Source organism: Lagopus leucura, unplaced genomic scaffold (genome assembly GCF_019238085.1).
Source record: "Lagopus leucura isolate 7727_CA_CO unplaced genomic scaffold, USGS_WTPT01 Super-Scaffold_100159, whole genome shotgun sequence".
Taxonomy (NCBI): Eukaryota; Metazoa; Chordata; class Aves; order Galliformes; family Phasianidae; genus Lagopus; species Lagopus leucura.
Window position 1 is genome coordinate 12,059,838 of NW_024962335.1, and position 26,312 is coordinate 12,086,149.

Consider the following 26,312-nt stretch of genomic DNA (forward strand, 5'->3'; position numbering starts at 1 on the left):
TCCAGTGCTCTCCCAAGATGCAGTTTATTTACAAACCCACAGAATAAAGTAAGAATCTAGTGTCATCTCATGAGTAGTTTGTGCTCACTGACAAGCGCTTTCACTAGAAAGTCACAGACTCCATATCCAGAGCCACCACCACAAAGCAGCAATTCTCCACTCCCGACTGGCATCCCTGCCCCCGCTGCAGGGCGAGGAGGACCAGTCGGTCTCCCTGAGCCGGCTCCAACCTGAACCCCATCCTGAGCTACGACAGTGCCAAAATATACACACGTTCTCGGAGTTAATTTACAGCTTTTTGGTTAACAGTAAAAATCACGTAGAGACTAAAATGATAGCATGAAACACTCTTTCTACAGGAGTGTTGGTTTTTGTCTGCTCCCAGAGGAGACAAAGCCTGTCCCCTAGGGCTGTTAGAGTGGTGCTCTCCAGCACCTCATGTCAACATCCCACACACCAGTGCCAGAGAAGTGGGATGAGGCTGATATCAGTTCCCCCTTCTCTGCCCTGACTCCACGTCGGGCGACCCCATCCAAGTGCTTCAGGTTCTGCCCTCCCCCTTCCTTTGGACGTGAGCCCTCGGATGGCACGAGGTGGGGTGCCTGCCATCCCTGCTCCACACAGCATTAAGTCCCTCACCAGCTCTATTCCACCTGCATCTGCAGTGCCACCCTCCACGGATCAAAGCCATCCCACAAGGATTGCCTCTGCCCCACAGCTACGGTAGCACTGGAAACACTGGCACACAGTGGCTGGGCCTGCAGCCCCTCTCCCCAGGGAAATGGGGGTGGCAGAAGTGGGGAAGGCTGGGAGGGGGCACTCATTTTTCTGGTCAGAACACAGATGTCCCTGTGCAGCATCAGCCTCGACCATCACCTCCCTCGGGTCTGGCAGCAGTGCCACAAGGCCACGCTGCATCGGTCCCGGGTAGCCTCGCAGCCCCCCGAGGGGGATTTTGTCACAGATACAAGTGTGGGGTAGGGAAGGAAGGGGATGTGAGATGATGGGGCTTGGGGAGAGGAGTGCAGGCCACTGAGAAGGTTCCCGGGGCAGGGGGAGGGTGGAGGTCACCCATCTATGTCCCAGCTGAAGAGGTGGTGTTTCACAAGCATGTCCTGCACGCCTTCCTTCAGTGGCTTCTTCTCCTTCTCCTGCAAGGAGGCACAGAGACCTGGGTCAGTGCACTGCATCCAGACAAGCAGGGACGCATCCAGACAAGCAGGGCCCAGGCAGCCAAGGCACCCAGCAGAGCTGCCTGCACTTCCCACCACCCCAGCTGAAGCAGGGAGAGGCCCTGCGGTTTGGAGAGCAGGGAGGAAGGGAGGGGCTGCCACTTCCCTCTGCCCCAGCTGTGTGGGCAGTGCCCTGCCACCTATTCTGGGCATCGCTAAAGAAAACAGCTCCATCCACAGCTGGTTCCAGGATGAGCTGGAGCACCAGATAGTGAGGAGAGGTGCTAAGCGAAGCCCCCTGCCCAGAAGAGGAGCAATGCTGCCTACTCACCTCCCTCTTTATTGGCAGCTCCCAGTCCTGAGACAGGCTGAAGGCAAATTTGCAGAGCACTCTGAAATGGAAAAGAGTGGTAGTAATGCACACATCCAGAGCTGCTGCCCCAGCTACACAACTGCTCCTCAGCTTGCCCTGGAAAATTGCTCAGTTTCATAGGGGTGGAGAGCCTTTTTTTTGGCACCAAAAAAGCAGCACCAGCCATCTGTGGCCAGTTTCCTCCTGTACTTAGGGCTTTGCATCTTGCCAGGCCCGGGCTGGGAAGAGCAGCTTAGAAATGTGACTCAAGTGCAACCCCTATAGAGCCTGACAATACAATGCAGGGAAGTGCAGGCAGCCCCATGGCTCTGCTAAGCTGCAGACACATGTAGGTTTCTCTCCAGAAAGCTGACTGCTATCAGCAGCATCTCCAAGATTTTACACTCACTGTTCACTCCCTAAAGTAAGAGGGGCATCCTGACCCCTATGGACATGTGCTGCATGGGGATGTTTCTAGCTGGTTCCCTGAAGACAGATGCAGAGTTCAGCTGCCAAACTTGTCAGTGTCCTCCAGGCTCAGGAGAATATCTGACAAGAATATTCTCCAACACCTGCAGCTGCAGAGTGTCCAAGATCCTCCAGAGAATGAAGGCAGGAAGGAGAATGGTACAAAGCTCAGCTCCCGCTCCTAATGAGCCCCAACTCAGCCAAGAACCAGTCCCACCGCGCCGTGCTGTGAGCAAGCAGCCTCAGGCTCACTGCAGCACAGAGGTGAAGGGAACTCCTACCCACAGTAGCACCAGGAGCAGGGCACCTTTAGGTGTGGGCTGCACACGGGTCTGCTCCCTACTATAGATGCTCCTGCTGGGAACCATTGTGACTGGCAGAGGGGGCTGAAGGGCAGAGATGGACAAGGTAGTACCTTCAGTGGAGCAGCTGTGGGGCTGATCTGCTTTTGGCTGGCCCAGAGGAGGCTGCTGTCAGGAAGATCCTGCATGTTCATCATGACAGCTCCCCAGAAGCCAGGTTCTGACCTTAATCAAGCAGGCACTGTGCATCCATTAAACTGTCTAGACGGTCACTGCTGCCTCAGCACACAGAGAGAGATCTCTGCAGGGGGGGATGTCTGGACAGCCAAAGCTACTGCTATCCGGTGAGGGCTCAAACCCAGCTGTGGTGAGGGCCACCTCCACACAGGGCAGGAGGAAATCCATGCAAGACCCATAGGAACAGACTTACCTCAGCTCACATTTGATCTGGACCCACCCAGGACTGCGCAGGAACGACCAGGGATGAAACCACTTCTCCACGGTCTGCAGGCTTGAACACAGCACCTCCAGCCACAAATGTAGCACTTGTTCGCTGCAGTGATGAGGCAGAGGTTTGTTACTGGGCTGAAACTAGGGAAAGAAGCTTTGTCCCTTTGGGACAGCCTAATTTCAGCCCCAGCAGGAGGAGGATGCCCCAGGTAAATCTATGTGGGCCACCATGACAAGCAAGAAAGGAGCAGATACCACTCAGTGGCTGAAGTGAGAGGGGAAGTCCGCATGGCCTAAGGTAGATGGAAGCAACTGCTGCCCACAGGCCTGTTTTGCTCCCTCCCGAGCACCGAGTACCCACAGTGTGAAGGTGACAGGTCTGGGTTACTCACTTGAGCCCAACGCAGATGAGGGAACGAAGTTTCACATCCATCTGTACGTGTGCAGCGTCGTGCGTCATGTTCACAGCCTGAACTGCCTGGAAGGCAGGAAGATGTGGTTACCACCTGGTCACAGCTTCACCTTAAGCTGGGCTGAGCAGCCATGTCAGCAGCACAGCCAAGTGCTGCCCTCCCAAGAGCTCCCCACCTTCACCCAGCACCACCTGCTAGCATTAGAGGGGCTGAGACTGCCTGACAGTTCCATTTTCTGCCTTTCTCCAAGCACCTGGTGTCTTCACACCACCAAGGAAATCAAGCATCTCCGTGGAGAAGGGCATCACCCTCCAAGCAGCTCCCATGGTAAACATCCCTGTGTTACCAGCTGGGCTCTGCCTGGGTTGGGGCAGCACTCACCCGATAAAGCAGCTCCTCTGGAGTGAGGACTTTGCCATCTTCATCCAGCCTGAAAAGATTACAGAAAAAAAGCTAGAACCACCCCTGGGCACATGCAGGCCCCTCCAAATCCCAATAGTGACAGCTCCCTTGCTTGTGCTGAGCCCACAGGTGATCACACAGCTGTGAGAGCAAAGTATGACCCCAGATGCAAATGCAGGAACCCAAGAAAGAGGGCAAAAGTCAGCCCCAAGTCAGCAAAGGCATGGCAGCCTGCTGACACCACACACATGAAGGCTGGGGCAGACCATGACCTTTCCTATGGTGGTAAGCAGCAGCAGTTTGGCAGACAGACAGGAGCAGGGCACAGACACTGATGCTTGCTATGAAAGAAGTGGCCTTACCTGTAAGTCTTGCAGAGCACGAGGCGAGAATACACAGAGTCAAAGTCCCGTTCCACTTCCCTGCTTGCAGCCTAGAAGGGCATAGGGACAGTCAGTACACATTGCCGTGCTGCCCCTTCACCCCATCCCTCCAACAGCACTGTTCCATGAAAGGAACTGAGACATCTCACCTCTTCAATGAAAAGCCAAGGATGGCAGGCACCCCCCAGCAGCGATGGCTTCTTCAATCCGTGTTCAAATATGGACTTCAAGGCAGGACAGAGCGTCCCTCGCACCAAGTCTGTCACCCCTTCTGTGACCGAGTCATCTCCAGCAATGGAGTACTGATGAACACAGAGAATCAGCTCTCAGCAGACTGCTCATGGAGCAGCTCACAGCTGATTCCAGTCCTCCACTCCCAGGTACGCCCTATTTTCCTCAGCCTCCTATGTTCCTGCTGGCTCTTGCAGAAGGTGCCAGTGCTGGTCCCCTGGGATGTGCTGGGACACCAGCACCTTTGTGCTTAGATGTTGGACATGATACTAGTGACACCAGCACCATCCTGGCAGCATTCAGCACAGAGGAACTGTTGCAGTTTGATGTGATGCTGTCCAAGCTAAGGTAAGGTTGGGACAAGCAGTGAGGGCTCCTGGGACTCTGTCAGCTGCTAAAGGCCAGGATAAATAGGGGTACGTGAGAATTCCCAGGTCAGCTGGTGTATCACTCAAAGGTATCACACTGACACACTGCTATCCCGAAGGACTAACAGTAACATGTCAGGATTAAAATAAATGGAATCCTCATCTGGGAGAAGAGCTGTTCAGCAGCACCGTTGATAAACAGAGAGATACGTGACATGCATTTATGGAACCAGCCCAGAGAAGGGGAGTGAAGGAAGCAAGTGAGATGTCAATGATGACATCTAACTAAGGGCTTCACTTGGAGTCTCAGGTCGGCCTTTGAGCCACTCCTCACTCTCCAAATGGTGAAGAGGAAAAGCAGGACAGATTTTTCTCCACTTCTGCAAATTGCACAGGCCAACAGCTGATGATATTTATCTCCTATCAGTAACCTTGGGGCCACAGTGAGGCATCTGCTCTAAACAGCTGGCATCTCACTGCTGCTGGTCACAAGAGGAACCAAGACAGTGCTCTTTTGGGTGCAGCTACTTGGACCATACCCTGTGGTGACCACAGAACACCAGGACTTGCAGGAATAACCTCAGAGGAGGAAGAGAATACAGGCAGTAGGAAGCAGGCAGAAACACTGACCAACTGACCACAGGATCCTGCTGTGTGCTTGCCTTTTGCTTTCTCTGCTTTCTCAAAGCTGGTCTCTGAGGGCCCTGCTAGCCCACACTGCACTCAACTCCCCCCACAGCCTGTGCTGTCTGCGTGGCCAGCCTCAGGAAACTGAGCAAACAGGCCTAGGAAAATAAGCTGATAACATCACCAAGTTGCTCAGTAGCCAGAGAGAGCAAACACACTCAAAGAGGGAATACATGGCTCTTTTCAATTATGACATCACCTTTTTTAATATATATATATATATTTTTAATTACCTCTTTGCTCCTCTCATCCAGGATCTCCACAAATTTTGCAGGAAACCAACCTACGAAGACAAAGACATAAGCCTACCACAGACACTGAGAATTCTGTCTAAGGGAGATGAGAGCCCAGTGAAGGCTGGGAATAAATCAGAGTTCATGAAGTCCAAGCCCAAAAAGGAAGCGAGCAGCCAGAAAATCACCAGAATTAAGGCAACTGCAAGAAGAAACCTATTGCTGGATGCTGCCCACAAACAGCAGAGATGATGTGCACCCAACCACACTGTGACAGGAGGATGCAGCCTAACCTTGCTGTTTGCAAGAAGCAAGCATGTAGCTGCAACCACCACCCTCATACCCTGCTGGAATATTCCCCTGGTCCCTGGCAGCTCCTCTGAGTGAATGGCAGTGCTTTTTATTAAAATATGCCAGCACAGTTGCTGTGGATGAATGCATGCTTTGCATCCCGCCCTGTTACTCCCAGTAACAACAGCTTTGTCCTGCTCTCTCACCTCGCAGTCCATTCAGCTCTCCAACCCAACAGTGCTCGTCCTTTTGGGAAATGATCTGAAAAAACAGGGAGTGGAAAACAGCAGTTGGAAAGAGTGTCAGTGACTTGAAGCAGACAGAAATGAAAGTGGGAAACAGAAATCCATCCCCACAGGAGCATGTGCAGTGCCAGGAAGGTTACAGCTGCCTGACTGTGGGTGCATAATGATTAACTGCTTTCTTTTCAGCTCTTTTGTCAATGCTCCCTTCTCACATGCTTCTGGGCCTTCAACAGCAAAAAGCTACTGGAAACACAATTCCATGCCTGTTTTTCTAAGTTCCAGATGGGATGCCCACAACTAAAAGACAAAATGGATGCTTTTAGTCTTACCACAACCTGGTACGTGGTGTTGAATTGGAGCACAGATTGGACTAAATCTAGCTTTGGCTCAGCTGTGTGGCAGCCAGGAAAGGGACTCTGCAGTTGCATTGGGACAAGACAACACACGACAACATTCAGAGGAACACACTGCCTCATCCCCAGGCAGCTGCTTCGCTTCGGACTCCTAACTGGGCTCTGAGCTCATCTCCTCCCTTGTTTCCCCACAGAAGAGGCAGTGTAGAATCCCAAACAAGTTGGACTGCACGATCGTGGCCCGGTGCCTCTCCCCTAGGCTGGCATACCGTAATGATGTCGTTCTTGCGGAAGCCCAGCTCGTCGTCATCGTGACGCTCGAAGTCCAGCAGTGCCTTGGCACGGCGCCGCCGGTTGCGGGAACAGGCCACGTAGTTCTCATGGTCCCGCTGGTGGCTCTCCATACTGTAGTCTGGAGTCAGATCCTGGCAAGCACACGGACACAGAGCAGAGGAATGAAAAACAACTGATGATGAGAGCTGGAATAGATGACCTTTAAAGGTCCGTTCCAACTCAAACGTGCCCACGAATCTACACTCAGCTCATCTACCAAAGCATTTGGCCCTTGTTCCCAAACTCTCCTCCTCACAGGAAGGCAACTTCCCAGCACAGCCTTCCTGCACTGGAGAAGGGCTGAGCAACCCTCACCCTCCATCTGTTACACCTGATGCATTCTCCCTCAAGCCCACCCGCTCCAGGAGCACCCAGCAGCTCCCACTCACAATGCTGCAGTTCTTGGGATCCACGCATTGGAAGTGCCGTGCCACCTGGAGAATGGCCTCACGAAGGTCGGCCACCAGCTCTGTCTGCTTGATGTTCTTGGCTTTCAGTGCCTCCAAGTCCTCATCTCCTGGTGGAGCCCACACAGCCAGAGGGAAAATGCAGAAGGGAAAACAAGTACGAGATATTTTTTATCAATATTAGAAATCATTAGTTCTACAGAAATCAAACAAGCCTGACTTAGAATTGCCTACATTAAGGTAGGTGCTTACTGCCAATCTGTTCAGTAGTGTACATAAGAAGTAGCAACAAGACTGTTTCAAGTTTTATTTCCAAGCACATATGGAGCTGAAGGATGTCAACTCTGATCTTTCTGAGCAACTCACCATGCCACAGTGCTGCTCTACTGTTTCAGAGCAGTGCCTGCATAGTATACAGAAGCAGCTGAATGGTTGGACTCAAACCTAAAAAACTTCCAAAAATTGTCATGAACTGAAATTCTCTTTACACTGAAACGGCTTTCAACTACTTCTAATTTTTGCCTACAGGATGAGAGCATCTTCTTCACTGAAACTTGAGAAAAAAGTGAAAAACCAAGACAGCTCTTCTGTCAGTCTAAAAGTGAGAGCCACAAGAGACAAGCCTCCATCTGAGATCTTAGCCCCTCTAACAGACACATTTCAAAGATTTTGGTATATAGAAGGGTCACAAGTACAAGACAAAAGTTACCAAAGCATCTTCCAACTTTCACTAATCCCACAGGAGCAGTGACAGCTAGTATCTACTTATTTATAGATACCTACTGGTATTGGTTCTTTAGACAGTTAACATATCCAGTCTTTATTGGGCACCTGAAGTTTGGGCATAATGAACCACTTGCTCTTTTTTTCCTAAAAGAAAGGATCCAGCTTTTGTTTTTAATTCAAAGTGCAATTTCACTATCTACTTTTGCTTTCTGTAATATACTGAAGAATTGGTAGTTTGATTAACAAAATTGGCATTTAAAACAATGTGTTCTTCCATGAACTCCAGTTTTTATATAAATGGCATTTTTATACATCCCTAGTAAACTAGTGGCTAGCAAACTACTACACTGCTTGCCTTCTAACAGCATTGCAGAAAACAGGATGAAAAGAATGAGCAATATAGCTGTGTATGCATGAAGAGTAGCTCCTGCTTTATGAAGAGTGATGAACTGTATCTTTTAATCTCAAGTGATACTAATTAAAAAGACCAAAACTTTAGGAACATAACTGGAAGCACAGGATTAGATTTTAAATTATTTTTGATTCTTTTCTACTGATTATATATATTATGAGAATCAGATTTAGATACAGAGAGCATAAAAAAAACCTGAACTTTGTTTCCGGACCAGAAATAAGACACACCAAGTCCCAGTCCAAGCAATGAAAATTAACCAAAACCTCCCTGTAAGTGGCCACAGAGTGTGCAAGAAGCCTCGTGACAGATTCAAAGAGGTGGACTGGAAACAGATCGCTCAGAGGGCGGAAGATTAACGTTGCTAAAACAGAAGGTGACTAAAGAAGAAACTGCTCAACCACATCCACGCTAGCTCAGTGGGCTGCCCTCATTTTCAGATAATGCAATTTCATCATTTAGTCCCTTCTGGCCAAAATACCGTGCTTCTCCTTCCATGTCCAGAGGAATCCCACCCAAACACGAGCAGGAGAGACAGGAAGAAAGTTTTATACCTTTCCCCCCTTCAAATATATGTAACACAAAAGGAAGTGGCTGGGGTTACCAGCAGATACACCTCGCTGCACCTGACATGCCTGCACATATGTTTCAAAAGCAGGAAACGAATATGAAATCAGCTGCATGACAGGGCTCTATTTTGAGCCTGCAAAGCCTCATGAGCTGCATAGTTGTGCAGAGGAGGGTTAACTCTCATGCATCGCCTTGTTGCAATGCCCATCCAAAAGGAAAAGGGGAGGGAAAACGGCTGTTTATGGAGGTGGATAGTGATAGGGCAAAGGGGAACGGTTTTAAACTGAGACAGGGGAGGTTCAGGTTAGATATTAGGAGGAAGTTTTTCACTCAGAGGTGGTGATGCACTGGAACAGGTTGCCCAAGGAAGTTGTGGATGCCCCATCCCTGGAGGCATTCGAGGCCAGGCTGGATGTGGCTCTGGGCTGCTCAAAAGCTGCTCAAACTTAAGCCAAGGGGAAACTGAGACACAAGGAAGATGTGCTTGGCAGCTAAGCTCCCTACAGATATAGTCTATACTGCCTGCATGATAGCATTACACATAAGAGCTATGAGAGCATAGCTTGAACAAGCAACCTGCCTGCATTTCTTCACTTCTTAACAGCTTCACTGGCCTTGCACTACCATGTACAGCGTTATGTATAAACATGCATCTAAGCAAGCCTCTGATGGCCCATGAGCTGCTCAGACATCATCAGAAAAGCTCTTCTCTGAAAAGACCAGCAGAACACAGTTTTAGATTTTTTCAGGCTACTACAACAACAGGAGATTTTTTTAAAATCCTGTAAATTTGGTACATTTTCTTTCCCCAGAAAAACAATTTCTGTGGTGAGATGTGGCAATTTCAAGACAGCTAACCAGTTGCAAGGAAGGTGACGACAGAGAGATTTTCAACAGGAAGGGCTATTATGAAGCCACAGAATTACATTATTTTAAATCTATGCTGGCTGTGCGTTTTCTGGACATTGGCTGGGTTAGCTCATAAGCAATGAGAAGAATCAAAAATGTCCACACTGTGAAGCTCTCAGAGTAGGCATGGAAAAATCAGTGCATGGAGCATCAGTGATACCTGCAGTTATAAATTTTGACTTATGAATCTTGATGAGTTATACATCAAGCCATCCTGCCTGGTCTGGGATCTTCAGGGGAGTACAGCACACAGCCCATGGACTGCATACAGTTTAGTAGAAAGTATGTTCAAATGTCTAGCCAGTGCAAAGAGCTCATCCACGGTAAGTCACCAGTTAAGGACCAACTAACTAATCCAAAATGCACCTCCTAAGATCAGGTCAAAGCAAGCAAACAGAAAGCTACACTTCTTCCAGCTCATCCTTCAGTTGTGGCTCCCTTCTCTTCTTTTCCTTTGTCCTGCATCTCCCACCCCTCATGGCTGCTTGATCCATCAACACCGCATGAAAAGCACAGGACTGTCCTTACCAAAAAGCAGAGAGGTGATGCCAGATTTCCTGCGCTGAGTCCTGCGCCGCACGATCTGAGAAGGAGAGAACAAAGTGCACAAACTTTTGTAAGTTTAGTAAATGAAATAATCCTCCACACTGGTTGGGTTTGAGCAAGGGATTCTGATAGGGTTTTTTTTTTTTCAATCAGAGGGTGGTAACACACTGGAACAGGCTGCCCAAGGAGGCTGTGGATGCCCCATCCCTGGAGGCATTCAAGGCCAGGCTGGATGTGGCTCTGGGCAGCCTGGTCTGCTGGATGGTGACCCTGCACATGGCAGGGGGTTGAAACTAGATGATCACTGTGGTCCTTTTCAACCCAGGCCCTTCTATGATTCTGTGATAGCTAACATTGCAAGGGGCAGGCAAGTGACTTTGCAATTTTATACAAGAGTTGTTCTTGTTCCAGTGCAATGAATCAGCTCTATTGCTTGCTCTGCTCCATGTGCAGTGGGTTATTTATAGCTCAATTATGACAAAAGCATACATGAAGTTCAATAATCAACTCTGATTCAATTGAATAATTTCAGTTTTAATTTTACCTGTTGCCAGAAGCACTTCCACACATAACTGTATTTAAATTTCTAAGTGGCTGCTTATTACATTTTGGGATTGCAGGAGTGCCCGGTGATAAGCACTAAGACGAGCGTCAAGAAGATATGTTTTATGCAGGCTTGACGAACAGGAGGTACTACATCTGCAACTGCAGACTGTGATCTATGACTAAACACAGATGCATTTCTTATTCAGCTTCTCAAAGGCCACTGCACTCTACTTTCCGGAATTATTTCAGCACGTCAGTTTCTTACTAATGGATTAATCCCAGGTCCCACTCTGCTGTACGCTTACGTTAGTGCCAAGCAAATTCTGCCAAAAGTGAGTGCTGCTTCTTTTATGATTTCTCATTAATGAAATGTAATGCTTTCCATCATTACTCTCATTAATGATAATCACAATTGACATCAACATTCCTTTCATCTGTGGATTTATCAATCAGGACAGAGTCAGCAGCATTTCATTAGCACAGGCCTTCCCTTCTCTTGCCAACACCTTTTCTCTGGGTGACAGAGCCGACGTCCTCTCAGACAGGAGGACCTCTTGCCCGCAAACAGCAGTTGGTTGAAATACAGAGTGGTAAAAACAGAGCAGTGGAGGCAGACAGAATTCAGAGCGCTCACTTTGGATAAATTGTTGACAGTGGTGCTGGAGTTGAGCAGCTGCCCCTGGTCAGCAATGAGGTAGGCCAAGTGTTTGCGACGCTGGGTCTCCACCGCCACATCTGTCAGTGAGCCAGCCACGCGCATGGCTTCCCGCAGCAGCACATCTGCATCTTCTATCTGACTTGGGATGTCCGAGAGCGTGTTGAAGATTGAGGCAGAGTTCTCAGACTGGATTAGCTCATCCTCCTGCAAAGATGCAGTTGTTTTTCCACACAGAACAGTGAGCGTGACAGTTATGCTCCTGAAGCTGCTAGATTCGACTCTACTTTCAGTGTACTGCCCAGGCCAGAAACAATGCAGGTAAAGCTATGAAATTACATTAAAAACTTTGGTAGAAAAAAAATGCAGGCTAGCTCTGGGAATAGAACAGCAATTTTTTACTACTGCACTGAGATCTGCTCCCAAAACTCCACCTGGCATGTTTTTGAGTCATAGAGACAGTGCAAAACCAAGAGACATTTTGATTTAAATAGGATGCATTCTCAGGTTGGGATCTAGAGTGAGCAGAGGGAGCAGCTGATGGGGCTTAATTATGAGGGATCAAATGAAGTAAGCAGGGAAAACAGCAATCCCTGAATCTGCAAAGCACCTTGGAAGTTTTCACGGCTTCCACTTCTGAGGAAAGCAAGGAGTCATCTTCCCTTGCACACTCCCAGACCACATACAGCAAGCCTTGTTGCATCTCAATCTTGCAGTCAAATACTGAAGTGCTATAAAGAAGGAAGTGGTGGTAGTGCTACCTTCATACTGAGCATGCCCAAAGTGAGCTGGAACAGCACCAGAGAACCCTCATAGAAGAAGAGGTCCCAAATGCGCAGCAGCAGCTTGATGTGGACAACACTAGCGAAGGAGGTGAGGAACCAGTGCAGGGTGATCAGGGACAGCTCTGTGAATAGAGACATACAAAGGAATCACGATGGGATGTCAGCTAACCAGCAGAAACAGACTGTCCTAAGTGCTGCCCTCCCAGCTTACAGATGACCTTGCACTGCCCTGGCCTCCAGGGCCAGGTTTGCTCCTAGCTCTGCTGCTCTCCCTTTGTGAAACAAGGGCAGTTATCTCTGCCTGCACACCACCCAGAGGAGCCATGGGCACACTTTTACCAATGTCATGCTCCTGGAGCAGCTTGTCCAGACGGGGTAGGTACTGTACAATGAGCTGTCGCAGGACGCGCTGGTCTGTCTGCACCCCCATCAGGGTGGTACTGAAGTAGGAGGCGGGAACCAGTTCCTCAATGATAGCACACATCATCCAGAAGGCATCTTCCTCCTCCAAGAAGAGCAGCAGAGAAGCAGCCACCTAGGATTTTGAAGGAAGATTATATGCCAAGCCTGTCCTAACAGTAGCACTCCTTCCCCATCTCCTCACATGGTCCAGTGTCTATAAGACCAATGTCTTCGTTCCTCTGCAGCAGCTCTACTGCAGTCTCTCCCAGGGAAGAGATTTCTGTGCAGTGTAACACCAGTTCCTCCCCCACAGAGGAACCAAATTATTGCACACCTTTGGACACGCGGTGTTACTCTGTTCCACCCTCCTCAAGCAATATGTTCTGTGTGAAAAGGATTTCCCCTCAGCTAGTCTGGAGGTCACAGCATCTGGCAGCATTACCTCAAATCACTTACCCCAAAGTAGCTACAGAACAATCCCTATCACAAAAGCACTATTAAAGCAGGTTACCATGCCAGTGCCTTGGCAATAGCCAATCTCCGGGTAGAGCCAGGCAAGTCCCCGTAGTATCCTGCGTAGCCGTGGCACCCCAATACTGTTCATGTTGGAGAAGCAGGCATTGCTGGGCATTGTGCGGAGCAGGTCTTTCTCAATCTGTCAGACAGCCAGAAGCAAGGAAAGGGTTAGTTAGCAGCATTTGAATAATTGCCTTTTGCTCTCAGTGAGCTCTGCTTCCCTACACCCAAGTCTTTAGGCATCAAAGAAGATGGCACTGTTCAAGCAGCTGGGGTTAATTTAATATCCTTTGTTAATATGTGAAAAACAAGTCAGATGACAACTTGGTGACTCCCTAGAAAAACTTGCCTCCACTCAGCCCCTAGTTTCTCCACTTGCAGTAAGCATGCTGGGAATTTCATCTGCTTGGATTTCAAGCAAGGATTCTCACCATGCTTATTCATTGTTGGTGAGAAACCAACAATGTGGCCACACCTGCGGTGGGGGACTTGGAGGTGAACAGCCCACAGCTACCCCTGGGCAGAGTTGTCCTTCCCTCCGTTGCTATCTCAGTGGAAGCACATCTATTACTCTTTCACCCTCTGCCTCATTTAGTGTCAGGAACTTGCCCAGATGAAACTGCCGTGTGGTAATCTAGCCTGCAGGTAGCAGAGGTTAAACCTCTTCCCTAGGAAGTGGGGGATCTGCACAGCTTCTACTCCAACAAACAAAGCAGATAAATGCCCAGTAAGATTAACCTTTGGTGGGATTCAATTACACATCCTTTCAGCTGTCCCTGATGCAGGTGTCAGGCAGACACCCCTTCCTTTTCATGCAGCAAATCTTGCTGTTCTCCCCACTCCCTTACGCCCAGTCAGCACTAGGCAGCATCTCTCACCTGCTTGGCAGCAATGGTTTCATCATTCGAGCAGTTTTTCACAATATCACGATATGACATCTCTGAATTTCTCTTCTTCTGCAAGGCCCCAGACAGACGCATCCACAGCTGTGGGGACAGAGTGAACAGCAATAGGAGTCACTAAACCAGCCCCAGAAAGCCACGGCCTGGCACCTTCTCAACCACGACAGGGTGGCCTCAATTCTCTGTCTCTTCCCACAGGCAGGAAGGTCAGCCCGCTGTCTCTCACCTGCGGCCTCATGCTGTGTGGGATGCCAGCCAGCACCAGGGAGCGCAGTTTGTCTGAATGTGGGAGGCTGACCTCAATTTTGTCCCAGGTGAGGTCACCCACGTCGTGGTTGTGTGTGAATTCCAGATGAGCCTGCCACTTGAGCCTCTGCTGTGGCTCCTCTATCAGCGGGAGCCCCAGAAGTTTGCTGGAGTTTGGCTCAGCACCATCTGCCTCAGCAAAGGGAAGGGAATGAAATGGAGACAAGTGAGAGAGGGAACAAACATAGGGCGGGGTGGAGAGTAGGACAGCCATCTGATAAAAGCACGTAAAAACTTTCAGGTCTTCCAGCCAGAGCATGGGAAGGCAAAGCTTGGTTTCTAACTGTCTTCTCTATGCAGCAAACGTTGTGATCGTAAGCAAAAGGCACTGGAGCCTTAAGAACCAAGAAGCTGTCAGCAGGCCCAGGCTCTGCTTACACATGATTTACAGCAGAGTGCGGCTGGAATTCAACAAGACCCTGGCAGCAGCTATCCTGCTGGGTTTTGTGAGGATCTGTAAATCAAGCTGACAAAAGCATAGCAGGCCTCAGAGGTGACAAGCAGAAAGCTGTATGTTCATGCAAGTAATGAGGCACAAAATGTTAACTCTGGGGCTACCTATTCATTAAAAAAAAAATCTTTAATAAGAACACTGCCCAATTCCCAATGAGAGAGTACCTTAACCTGAGGCTAGCTTTCTAAAATAGATACATTAGCACAATATAGGTTTGACATAAGGCACTCCATTCTTCACCACATAGCAGATTTTCAACAACACCATCCAAATCTTTCTGCTGACTTTATAATGCACAAGTCTATCAAATGGTTTGGCTGAATGAAATCAGTCTCTTTGTCCTGTCCTCATCTCTAGGTTACTGCTTCAAGAAAGTCCTCTAGGACTGTAGAGTCTTAGGGCACCACAGGCAAAAAAGTTCTGCCCCCCCCACTGTACGGCCTGAGATCCGGAAATCTCCTCTCAGAGCACATAAAGCAATTCCCCCATCCAGCAGTCCTTTCTCTTCATCTTTCCAAAGGCAGCAAGCTGTGCTGTTCAATGCCCAACTGCCATAGCTCTCTTCTGTTTGGCCTCCTGCCTCTGAATCTTGCAGAAAAACTAGGATGTGGGTTCTGCCCCTTCAGATTGCTCTACACTTTGCCAAGATGCTGGGATGTGTAGAACACAAACTGCTGCCACTCGCCTGAGAGCTTTCCATAGGCAGCATGTGGCACTGTGCCTGCCATTGGTGCTCAGTGCTCCTGACCACAGCAGAAGCCTGCTGTGAGCCAGCAGAGCTGCCTCTCCCAGTGCACCACTAATGGAAATGGCAGCTTCCTCTTCACTTCCATCTCTTCCTCACCTATGCCACAGACATAAGGCGATGGAAAGGACTCTGCTGCGTATTTATTCCACAAGGCCAGCTCAACTGATGCATGGCCCTTAGTAACAATGGTAGTATATGGAAAGAAGTTGACATCTGAATAGATGAAACCTAGCACACAGTGGTTGCAAAATCATTCTGCCCAAGGCCCCATGCAGCACAAACTGAAAGGGAGAGAGATGGGACTGGTTTTACCTTCCTTATCAATTCGGAAACCAAATTCATCATAGCGGAACTCTGGCTGCTCAATGGATTCTTCTTTCTGGGAGATATAAGGAAGAAGAGACATTCTTACCACTCCAGCACTGAGCAACTGAACAGAGACAAGTGAATATCGCCCAATCTTACACTGCCTGCACTGTGCCCTCTGAGCAACTGCAACCCTTCACCTTTATTTTTGATGCCTTCCTCCACAATTCCCAGCTGGGGAGGTGTTGCATGCTGCCCCCATTTTGACTTCTATATGGAAGATGTGAAGCTCTGCTTTCCCAGCTGCACAATCTCTTGGTACAACTACTTGAGTTGCAGCACCGTATCACAACGAAGACTTCCCCATCTGAAAGGGCAGACAGTCCTCCTCATGGACTGAGGAATCCACACATCATCTACACTGGGCCCTACTGGCTGCAACTCTAAGACACAGTAGTCCTCTGTAACCTAGAGTGCACACACTGCAAATTCAGTTCCCTGCAGTGCCCCACATCCTGCCTATTGCTTTCAAGTTTACTCTGAAAGACAGCAGAAAAAAACTGGGATTTGGATCTGTGAGACAAGCCCAAATTAGAGGCCAAAGGAAATTCAGTTTAATTCTCAGCTTCTTCTACCTGCGTTCATAGTTGGCACTAGTGGTTATGATCATTAGGCTTTTGTAAGGAGTGAATACCTACAGATGCCTCTGATTCCTGCTGGCCCACCTGCCCTTCCTGTGGGGTCTTGCAAGCATTGCACCCAGGCAGCCCCAAAGAAACACACTTCTAGCATAGCTCCAAAATAAGCTTCAGCCTCCTTCTCTGGGCTCACTTGCCTTCAGCAAACACTGAGGGTTAGGTTACAAAATTCCATATCTGCTTCCTTCCTTCCTGTTCTGCCCACCTGGAGGCAAGCCTTGGGGCTAGCATTTCCTGCCATGCGCAAGCTGTCCAGGGTAGCTTGATGGTGACAGAGACTCCCTTGGAGTGTCAACATTTTTTACAGGGGAGCAATAGTTACAAAATAGCAGAGCAATAATTCACAGAAATTTCTGTATGCTCTGCAAGATCCTCTTGCAAGAGCCAGGACGCAGCCACAAAACAAATGAAGTTTAAATAGCAAACGAGTGCCCCCAAGTGAACCACTGGAGGAAGAGTGCATCCCCGCCTCTTCCTTACAGCATTCAGAGACGACCTGAAATCACCAGGGTCTCTTTATTTCTGTGCAGATCCAGAGAACATCCCCATCCTGCCCAACACTGTACCTGTGTGTATTTCGCCAGGATCTCCTGCGGCCAAATGCTGGGTGTGAGTGCTGAGAAGGGACCCCCAGCAGAGGGAGTGTGATGGCCTAAACACAAAGAGAGCAACATACAGCAGTGAGAACCCGGGACACTCAGTACAGACTGCTCCAGCAAGGTAAGGATTTATGCAGAAGTCTCTACTCCAGATATTGGCATCTAGTCATTACTTCTAGACACTGTGACAGCTTCCACATCACCAAGGAGGTAAATAATTTTAGAAGGTTTGAACCCTTATTACCAAGCAAAAGAAGCAGAATGGCCAAACTGAGTTCTAACAAACGGACTTCTGGGGAACAGAAATCATTCTGTGGCATCATGCGATCGTTCCTCTTGGAAAAGCTGTGCCAAGTGAAGGCAACCATTAAACAGATTTATGAAGTAAATGCCTCCTATAGAGACACTGACATTGACTCAGCAGCACTCCAGACTGCCCTGAAACTGTGTCAGCCAGGCAACAAAACAGGACACCAGAGCCCTCAGTAATATGTTCAGCTGCTCCCTTTGCTGCTGAAGGGCTGGGATGTTGCTGCCCTCCCTCTAAGGCTGCCAAGATCATGCACAGACAGCTGCAGCAACATAGGTATGCCTATCACCTTGCTGTTCTGTGTGCAAGGCAAGCACCCTCCCAGAGGTACTGTGCCCCTTGCAACGAAAGCAGACATTGAGTTCTGCAATTGAAGCAGACAAGCACATCCCAGGTCTTCCATTGTACACATCACCACCACCAAGGTTTACCTGGCTTTGAAGTAGTCTCCCTTAGGGTTTTCCCTGAAATAAGCAGCTAGCTCAGGAGGGAAGGTGCAAAGACATGGGGTGGGACAGTTCCACTGCAAGAGGGATGTGCTGGAGGAGACCTACTATTAGCCAAACTTGTAACTCGGTAGCCCACAGCCAAACTCCAGTAATTCTTCTGTCCTAGAACTACCAATTTATTGAATAAATCTCTCAGGTCATAAGCAAGCCACCTACTTTGGGGCAAGTCCTGGGAGAACAGAACTGAGCAGGTCTTATGAGAATGGGGAGGCAGACTTCATTTCATCCTCCTCCTTTCTCTGTAATTCAATGGCTGAAGCAGCATCTGAAGGCTTCAGCAAAGGGTAGAAGAAGGAACTGCACTCCTCCGAGCAAAAAGGCTGCTAGATCATAAAGAGCTGGGCACTCTCCCTCCCTCCATTTCAGGCAGAGCTGTATGTTAACATAGAGAACGGCTGTTGGAATCAGTAACTTTCTTTTACCATGCTGCAGATGAAGAAAGAGAAAGCCATCAAAGAAGGCATCACAACCATTTTTGCCTGCTCACCTGACATTGTTCTAGGTACGGCTGAGTGGCAGAGGCTGTCAGCAGGTCCAGAAATGCTGTTCTCAAGGGTGAGAGGTCACTGCCCTGTTACAAACAGAAAAAAAGAACATCAATTAGTATCTGAGAGCACAGTGAGGGATAGACACACTCCCCAGGCACAAACTCCACACAGCAAACTCCAGAGACTTCCCAAGAGGGAATTCCCTCTTGATTTCACACCCACCAGCTACAAAGAGCATGGTATCACCTACCAAATTCTCTGTGACTGCAGCAGCATTGCTGACTCAAAGAATGCCAAAAATCAAGTCAAATTCCATTATCTTTTCCATCACAGGTTCTGAATCCTATTCAATTATGAACACTAAAAAAGCAGATGGCACATCACCATTCTCTGAATTTACTGCCCACAGTGAAGGGACCAGGGTGTTGAAGTGAGTTTGAGATGCAAGAAGCCTGAAAAAGATCTTGGGAGCATCAAAGCAAAACACAGGAGCACACTTACTTCAAAAAGAACCTAGGAGAAGCTAATGCTTGCATGCTTTGAATGGATTTTCCAGCTTCCTTTTTCAGTAAAGCCACTTCTAGCTGCAGACCACTGCAAGAAGGAGTGCGAGGGATTCACCCAGCAGGCCCTGTCTGAGTTGTTTACAGTGCTCAGCAGTACAAGGTTATATATCTCCAGCAAGCATTTGCAGCCTACAAGTGCAAACAGGAGGGGGAATGGGTGTTTATGAGGGTGGATAGTGATAGGACAAGGGGGAATGGTTTTAAACTGAGACAGGGGAGGCATCCCTGGAGGCATTCAAGGCCAGGCTGGATGTGGCTCTGGGCAGCCTGGTCTGCCTGGTTGGCAACCCTGCACATAGCAGGGGGTTGAAACTAGATGATTGCTGTGGTCATTTTCAACCCAGGCCATTCTATGATTCTATGAAGTGACTTGCTACGGCGCTCCAAGACAAGCAGCTATAAAAGCACCTGCATTTGAGAACACAAATAAGGCTTCTTCCCCCCAGATTTAAGCAGTTTTCTGCATGAGAAAAGCTGCTATGGCTGCACAGATGCCAATCTTCCAACACCAACTCTTAGAGCAAAAAAGAAGCAAACAAACAAAAGAAACAACAAATCAAAGCAACCACAAGTCCAGCTTTTGTTTCTGAGAAGCTGCCACGACCACGCATGGCCAGCTGCTTACCTGTGTGTTCTGCCCTGCCCCTAACTCCTGCCTGTTGCTCCAGCTCTCTTAGTGCAGGGTTTTCTCTCAGTAGGTAAACCCATCCCAAGGATAGAAAAAGAGCAACAACACTCTCACTTCACGTGGCAGCATTCAGGGTGTGTGCAGCAAGCAGGTAACTGCTGATGGCACTCCTGCCAATGCATTTGGAGGCTTTTTTCTGGCTCCCCGCTGCCCTTCCACCACTCTGGCACGCTCAGTGCCTCCTCAAGCCCCCAGGTCACCATTAACCTTCATGCATGCACAGTCAGTGCTGAACCAACCTGTCACTGAGGAGCCGGTGTTAGGCACATAGACAAGAGAACACCCGTAGCCAGTGAACGAAGCACGGTGCCCAAGAAGCTGGGAAGGAGTGCTGAGATCCCTCCTCATCCCACAACAGGTGCAGCAGAGGGGAACACCTCCCCCTGCCCACGTCATCGCTCTCCTGCCGGCCCCGGATATGAGAGCAGGCTTTTCCTGCCCCTGGGCCCCATGGAAACCTTCCCGAAAGCACCCAGCTGGGACCTGGTGCCGACATTGCTGGCCAGGACAGAGGGATGTGACCCTACAGCAGCTCTCAGCTCTTCTAGCCAGCAGACAGTAAGCAACCAAAGGAGATCCCATGAACCCAGTGAAAGCACATGCATGTAAACAAACCACAGCACAGCTCCCAGTTCACTGGGGGACAGCCAGAAGGACAGCTTGTGTACCTAAAAAAGGTGCTGCAGTGGAAGCTGCGGCTGTTTGAAGCGCTCCAGCTGCAAAACCCCTGCCAGAGTCACAAACGCACCACAAAGAAATACATCTGTTTACTTTCTTTTCCCTGCAAGTGTCCTTTAGAAATGGATGTTTGCAAAGGAGACCTGCAAATTTACCTCCACTTGACAGTACCAAGCCTCCTCTGGACAAACTTGCCCTTCCACACAGCTGCAATTCAAAAGATTTCAAATACCTGCCTTCCTGCAAACAGATAACAATCTCCTGCTGCCCATGCTTTACTCGCTTGGCTTCTTTTGCCATGTGATCTCCACTTAACCCTGTTGTGGTAGTGCCTGGATGTCTAGGCCATGAATCACAGAACCATTAAAGCTAGAAAAGACCTCTGAGATCACCCAGTCCAACCGCCAGCTCATCCCCACCATGCCCACTAAGCATTTGCCACATCCACATGGCTTGCAAACACCTCGAGGGAACGGTGACTCCACCACCTCCCTGGTCAGTCTGTGCCACTGCAGCACGTCTCTTACTGAGAAGAAATTGTTCCTAGTGGAGCAATGCTGTCTGGAGCTTTACAGTAGGATCTTTATTTTGGCCCCAAAACTCCTTCCCAGGCATATTCCTCCCCTGCCAATTTTAACCACCATGCTTAATTTCAACACAGACTGTCAGTTGGCTTCCACTGCTCACTGCTATGGTCTTCTTTTATTTAAAGAGTTGTAGGAGTAGTAAGGGCAATAGCAAAGCCACAATACTCACCAGGAAGCCACATACTTGGTGTAATTCTGGAAGTCCCTTCCAATTCAGCTTTTAAAACCCCAAGTAGATTGCAACCAATTAAACATATAGAACGTCCTTCTCTTAGAAATGAAGACAAAAAGCTTGCACTGAATCAGGCAGCTCATTTCTGTGCCCTCACACTTGGGAAGCTTTGTTTTCAGAGCTCAAACCATGACTCACCTAATGCATGGCACAAGGAGAACCCTCAGCAGGAACCCGGTAATTCCCTCTGCCTTCCCTTCCCCCAGCAGTTTCCCCTTCAGCCAGGTGAAGGCGTGTCCTGGAGCCACAAATGCCATTAGTTCCACGAGTCAATATTTGCTCTGCATGCATACAGTCAGAAGAAAACTCCAGCATCACAGATAAGCAGGTGAGTGAGCACAGCACAGCCATACCTCTGAGCATGGGATAAGACACAGTAGCTTCTGGACCTGGTACCCTGACCCCTGCCTTTGGAAGCATGCAAAATTCCACATAGCGCTGCACAGGCTCCTGGTTAAGCATTCAATGTGATACCAGTAAACCTAGATGACCACAGGAAATACCTTGAAATAGGTTTGTAGACCTGAGATGTTTACAAACAATTGGCCTCACGCTGCTCTAGGTGCAGGAGGGAGGTGCTGAGGAAGCCTTCCTGCTCACTTCCAACCTCAGTTGGTGACTGGGAATGAAAAGCTGAGGAACTTCAGCTGCCTTCATCCCACTTCCCTGTAAGAATCCTCCATCAGAGGACAAGACAGCCTAGAAAGAGTGGAAGGAGCCTGGCAAGCAGTGGCAAGGGTTGACACCCTCTCAGAGCCCAGGAATGATGCAAGCTGCTGATGGTGCTGTCATGGACGGCAGCAGTGTGCCTCGGGGTTCAGTGGCCCCAGTCCCAGCAAAAGATGAACTGGGAGGAACTCTGTGTCGTGTCTCCTGCCAAAAAGCATCCTGCAGACTCCTGGCCAGGCTGGAAAAGCAAGCAGGCACAGAAATGCTGTAAGAGGCACTCCCATGCCTCTGCTTTGCTCTCTGTACTGCTGCAAGGATGGCAGCACTCAACTGGAGCCAAAGGGACAAAGCCCGGCTAGCTGACACAGAGGGACAGAGCACTTCCAGCTGTGTATCCATTTTGAAAATAAGGATGTGAAAAAGCAGAATGCTGTTTCCTACTGGTTCTGCACTGGGCAGGCAGAACCCAGCCTGATTTCCTGCTCACAGTTTGACATGTCAAGCTTGTCTCGACAGAAACTCCCACACAACACCCACTTATGCAGAATGCAGACTTCCTGCCTACGGACAGACGTTTTCCTCACAGAACAAACCTCTTTTTATTTTGCTAGCTGGCTCCAAAGCAGACAGCACATCCTTTATGCAGGGCACAGCTTGAAAAGGCTTTAGGGTCTGCCTGTAGCACTTATTTCTCAAATCTGGAGATAAGAAAGGCTTCCCCCGTGTGGCTCAGGGAAAAAAAAAACATCAGAGCAAAACAGAACTCATTTAAGGCTCTGCTGATTTCTTGTTGCTAATACAAGCACCATGCTTTTAATCCTGGAAAGCGAAAGCTGTCTGGCCTTACACAGCAAAAGCTGAGTGCCTGCTAACACAAACAGCAGCAGAGCACCTTGTTTGCCAGATCCTTGGGATCATGAGAGGAGGAGATCTCTCTTTTCCAATATTCCTAAGTGATGATGGGATATGTGATGTAAATGTAGAGTGCTGCTCCCGCTTCACAGGAGAGGGACAGACTAGGCACTGAGAGAAGGAGCAGTGGGATTTGTTTTCTCAAATCTACGTTGGATGAGGAAGAAAAGGCCGGGATACAAACCAGCAAGGTGTCTGCTCTCACCTCCCTTACTGTACAGCAGAACTCTCCTTGTTACAAACCAAAGAAAGGTAGAAGGACATTACTGACAGTTACTTACAGACGCTATTAGCATGTTTTCTACGTGAGACTTTGACCCTGATCCAGAGCTGGCCCTGAAAGCTCACCGCACAAAGAAGCTTTTCGGGCTGCTCTCATCCTGCTGCTGCCAGTGACAAAGAAGCAGCCCGAAGAATGGCTCTTCCATGGTACAGATGGATTTGCAGAGCTTTAGTTATCAATCCCTTGTGAGACACAAGGAAGGCTCAGTTCAGGTTGCTCCCATAGAGCTATGTTGTTCATGCACAACTCATGTTAGCAAAAGAGCCTCAGTCTCACCCAGCAGGACTCTCTCTTCATCATCGTAAGCAGCTCTCACTTCATTTGGCTCCAAAAAAATGGCATTTAAAGGACAATATCTCCCACAGCACATCAGATTACCTTCTTTGGGGCTCTGCCTTCACACAACTCAACTTTCTGAAACAGACAAATAACACCCACAGCACCACCCAGGACTGTTCGCAAAGCTCCTAACACAAATCTGGTTTTTGCTCCTGCAAAAATTTATTCGAGCAGACAAGTCAAATTAAAAACAAAAACAAACAACACGATGATCATTAGTGTATGTAACAAAACAAGACAGAATTAACCATATTTCCTGTTGCTTGGGATCAGGAAGAATTCTTCTCCAGAACAAAAGGGCTGTTAGGGTTATGGACATTTTCTCTCATTTCTGAATCATCAGGTATTACCCAGCCAGCAAACATTGCACTGACTGGGCAGTGACAACTGCTCTCATCATACTAATGACAATGTGCCAGCTTTCTTTTCTCCCATTTCATAAAACAAATGGATTTTTTACTACCTGCAGCCCGCAGCAGCACAGTTGACAAGCAAGATGAGAAAGGAACACCCCTCCTGGCCCTCCCAAATATTCACCTTGAGTGAGCTCTGCGTGACTCCAGTTTTGACTGTCTGATGAAAGGTGGCAAAAAAAGAAGTTTAAACAAGTCTGTGTGCTGCTGAGGGTACAAAGCTGAAATGCTGGGTTAATAGCACGGAATAAAGCCAAATCTAAAACGACATAGCAAAGACCCAAGTGTTGGGGAATTGTTTCAGTCCTGAGCAGCAGTGCAGCGCTCCGCTCAGCTCACCAGCTGATGCTCACTGTCATAGAATCACAGAATGGTTTTGGTTGGAAGGGACCTTTAAGATCATCCAGTTCCAACCCCCTCTCTATAGGCAGGGCTATAACCTGCTCCCTCTAGAGCAGGTTGCTCAAAGTCTCATCAAGGCCAAAGCCTGGCCTTGAATGCTTCAGCCCCTCACCAGTGTGGCCCCTCCTCTGTGCTGCTGCTGCTCACATCTCTCCCCTATTGAACATCTCCCTGAGCTTACCAAGACACACTGTCAAAGCATCTTAAACAGGAACAGAAAAAGGCAGCACCTGGTGATTTAGTCTCTGAAACACAGAATTAACATAAGTTGATATTAACAGGACACGACCAGACCACACCCTGACATCTATAATTACACACCATGCCTCTTCTCATGCCCTGCTCCCCTTTTTACTTCATGCATCCTCCAGGAATGTGCCCTTCACTTCAGCAGAGGGATAACTCCAGAGATGCTGTGCACATCCAGACAGGCATAATGAAGCCAATCTTCGTTCCAGTAGCTCTTCTTTCCAGCACACCCCCTCCCACTGGAGCAGCTGAAAAACCATTCCTGAATTCAGATTATCCACTGAGCAACCCTGTTCCCTTCTGCACAGCAGCATCTCACTGCTGCAGTCCCTTCTTGGGGGATTTTAAGACCAGGTTTCCCATTAGTGAACAGCGGGACGCTCTTAATTCCTGCAACACTTTGTTTCTTCCTCTCATACGCCAGGGCTGAAGGACCCTCACGGCACTTTTACCACGTTATTACCACCGCTTGCCCCAAAGCATCACAGCAAGATCGTTTCAGCCCGTGACTGAAACCTACTCGATCAGCAGGAAAGCACCTGCGCACAGGCAAAGATCCCTCAAAGAATCAGGAAGGCAGGGAGGTGGACACGAAGAAACTTTTCCTTCTTCCTACCTCACCAGCTCCGTTCCAGGCACTCCCGGAGCCCACAGCCGCCTCCTGCCGAGGGGCTCCCAGCCCGCAGGACGAAGGCAGCACCGCAGACACGAGGAGCGCCCGCTGCCCGCCGGCTCCCCCGGCGCCTCACGCATCCGAGGTTCTGCCACGTTTCCTTCTCCGTGCCACGCGTGCCTCTGCCCCCGGCTGATAGGAGACGGGCAGGCCGCCACCCAGCCAGACAGCGGAGGATGCGGAGGGCAGCGAGGACGGCGGCCGAGGCACACGGAGCGGCTGTGTCACAGCACGGGGGCGCCGGCTGAGTGGGAGCAAAGGAGAGCGGCCGTTACGGAACCGCGCGACCGCCGTGCAGGGGCGAGGCGCGGCTGACAGCCCCGCGGCTGAGGGGCGGCCCGCTGAGCGGCCCCGGCTCGGCGGCACGGCCCGAACCCCGCCCCCGCCCGGCACTCACCTGCTCCCGACGGCGCCCCTCTCGCCCGCTGCGCCGCCCGCCCGCCCTCACGCGGCGGGTCGGGACCCCGAGCAGCGCCGGCAGCCCCACACGCCGCTCCGGAGGGCGCCGCTACGCGCATGCGCGGCATCCGGGTGGCGGCGCGGGGCGCGCTGGGAGCTGTAGGCGGTGCGGGGAGCGCCCGAGGGTGGGGTGCGAAGCGGCCAGAAATGGTTTGGAACGGTTGGTTATGGCCAGCTCATAACCCAGGGCTCCATCCGACACGGGTTTGAGCGCCTCCAGGGATGGGGCACCCACGGATCTCTGTGCCTCGCCACCCTCACGGCAAAGTATTTCTCCTTAACATCTAACCTAAATCTCCCCTCTTTTAGTTTAGTGTCATTTGCCCCTGCCCTATCGCTATCAGGCAACATGAAATGTTGGTCCCCCAACTGCTTGTATGCTTCCTCCAAGTACTGGAAGGCCACAATGAGGTCTCCCTGCAGCCTTCTCTTCTCCAAGCCCAGCTCTCTCAGCCTGTCCTCACAAGAGAGATGCTCCAGCCCTCTGAGCATCCTCGTGGCCCCCCCTGGACTGACTCCAACAGCTCCACGTCATTGTGGTGCTGAGCCCCAGGCCTGGATGCAGCACTCCAGATGGGGCCCCATGAGGGCAGACCATCCCCTCCATGTCCCTGCTGCCACCTCTCTTTTCCCACAGCCCGGGATACAGTGTTCAATTGAAGTCGCCCCCTTTCTAAACAGATGG

At 49.6% G+C, this 26,312-nt stretch overlaps 1 protein-coding gene across 6 annotated transcripts; it reads right to left on the minus strand.

Annotated features, from left to right (window-relative positions):
• SGSM3 (small G protein signaling modulator 3) lies at positions 1-25,622 on the minus strand. 6 transcript variants are annotated; one of them, XM_042890433.1, is made up of 23 exons: positions 25,112-25,312; positions 24,428-24,491; positions 18,477-18,560; positions 17,138-17,223; positions 15,880-15,946; positions 14,286-14,494; positions 14,036-14,143; positions 13,153-13,296; positions 12,579-12,774; positions 12,216-12,361; positions 11,434-11,661; positions 10,236-10,290; positions 7,073-7,200; positions 6,620-6,775; positions 5,959-6,013; positions 5,462-5,511; positions 4,092-4,244; positions 3,922-3,992; positions 3,539-3,587; positions 3,137-3,222; positions 2,725-2,847; positions 1,504-1,564; positions 1-1,151 (listed from the first exon to the last, which is right to left on the minus strand). In XM_042890433.1, exons 3-23 carry the CDS (start codon positions 18,481-18,483, stop codon positions 1,068-1,070), a joined length of 2,262 nt encoding a protein of 753 aa, XP_042746367.1. In that variant the 5' UTR covers positions 18,484-18,560; positions 24,428-24,491; positions 25,112-25,312; the 3' UTR covers positions 1-1,067. The 6 variants fall into 6 exon arrangements, with proteins under 6 accessions (XP_042746367.1, XP_042746368.1, XP_042746366.1 ...); XM_042890434.1 differs by lacking the exons at positions 24,428-24,491; positions 25,112-25,312 and adding an exon at positions 25,566-25,622; XM_042890432.1 differs by lacking the exon at positions 24,428-24,491.
• Between the last annotated feature and the right edge of the window lie 690 nt (positions 25,623-26,312).

Coding starts and splice junctions, on each gene's coding strand:
- SGSM3 (XM_042890434.1), bottom strand. Junction 14,144..14,285: donor CACACAGCATGAGGCCGCAG/GTGAGAGACAGC, acceptor CTGTCCCCACAG/CTGTGGATGCGTCTGTCTGG. Junction 3,223..3,538: donor CAGAGGAGCTGCTTTATCGG/GTGAGTGCTGCC, acceptor CCTGCCTTCCAG/GCAGTTCAGGCTGTGAACAT.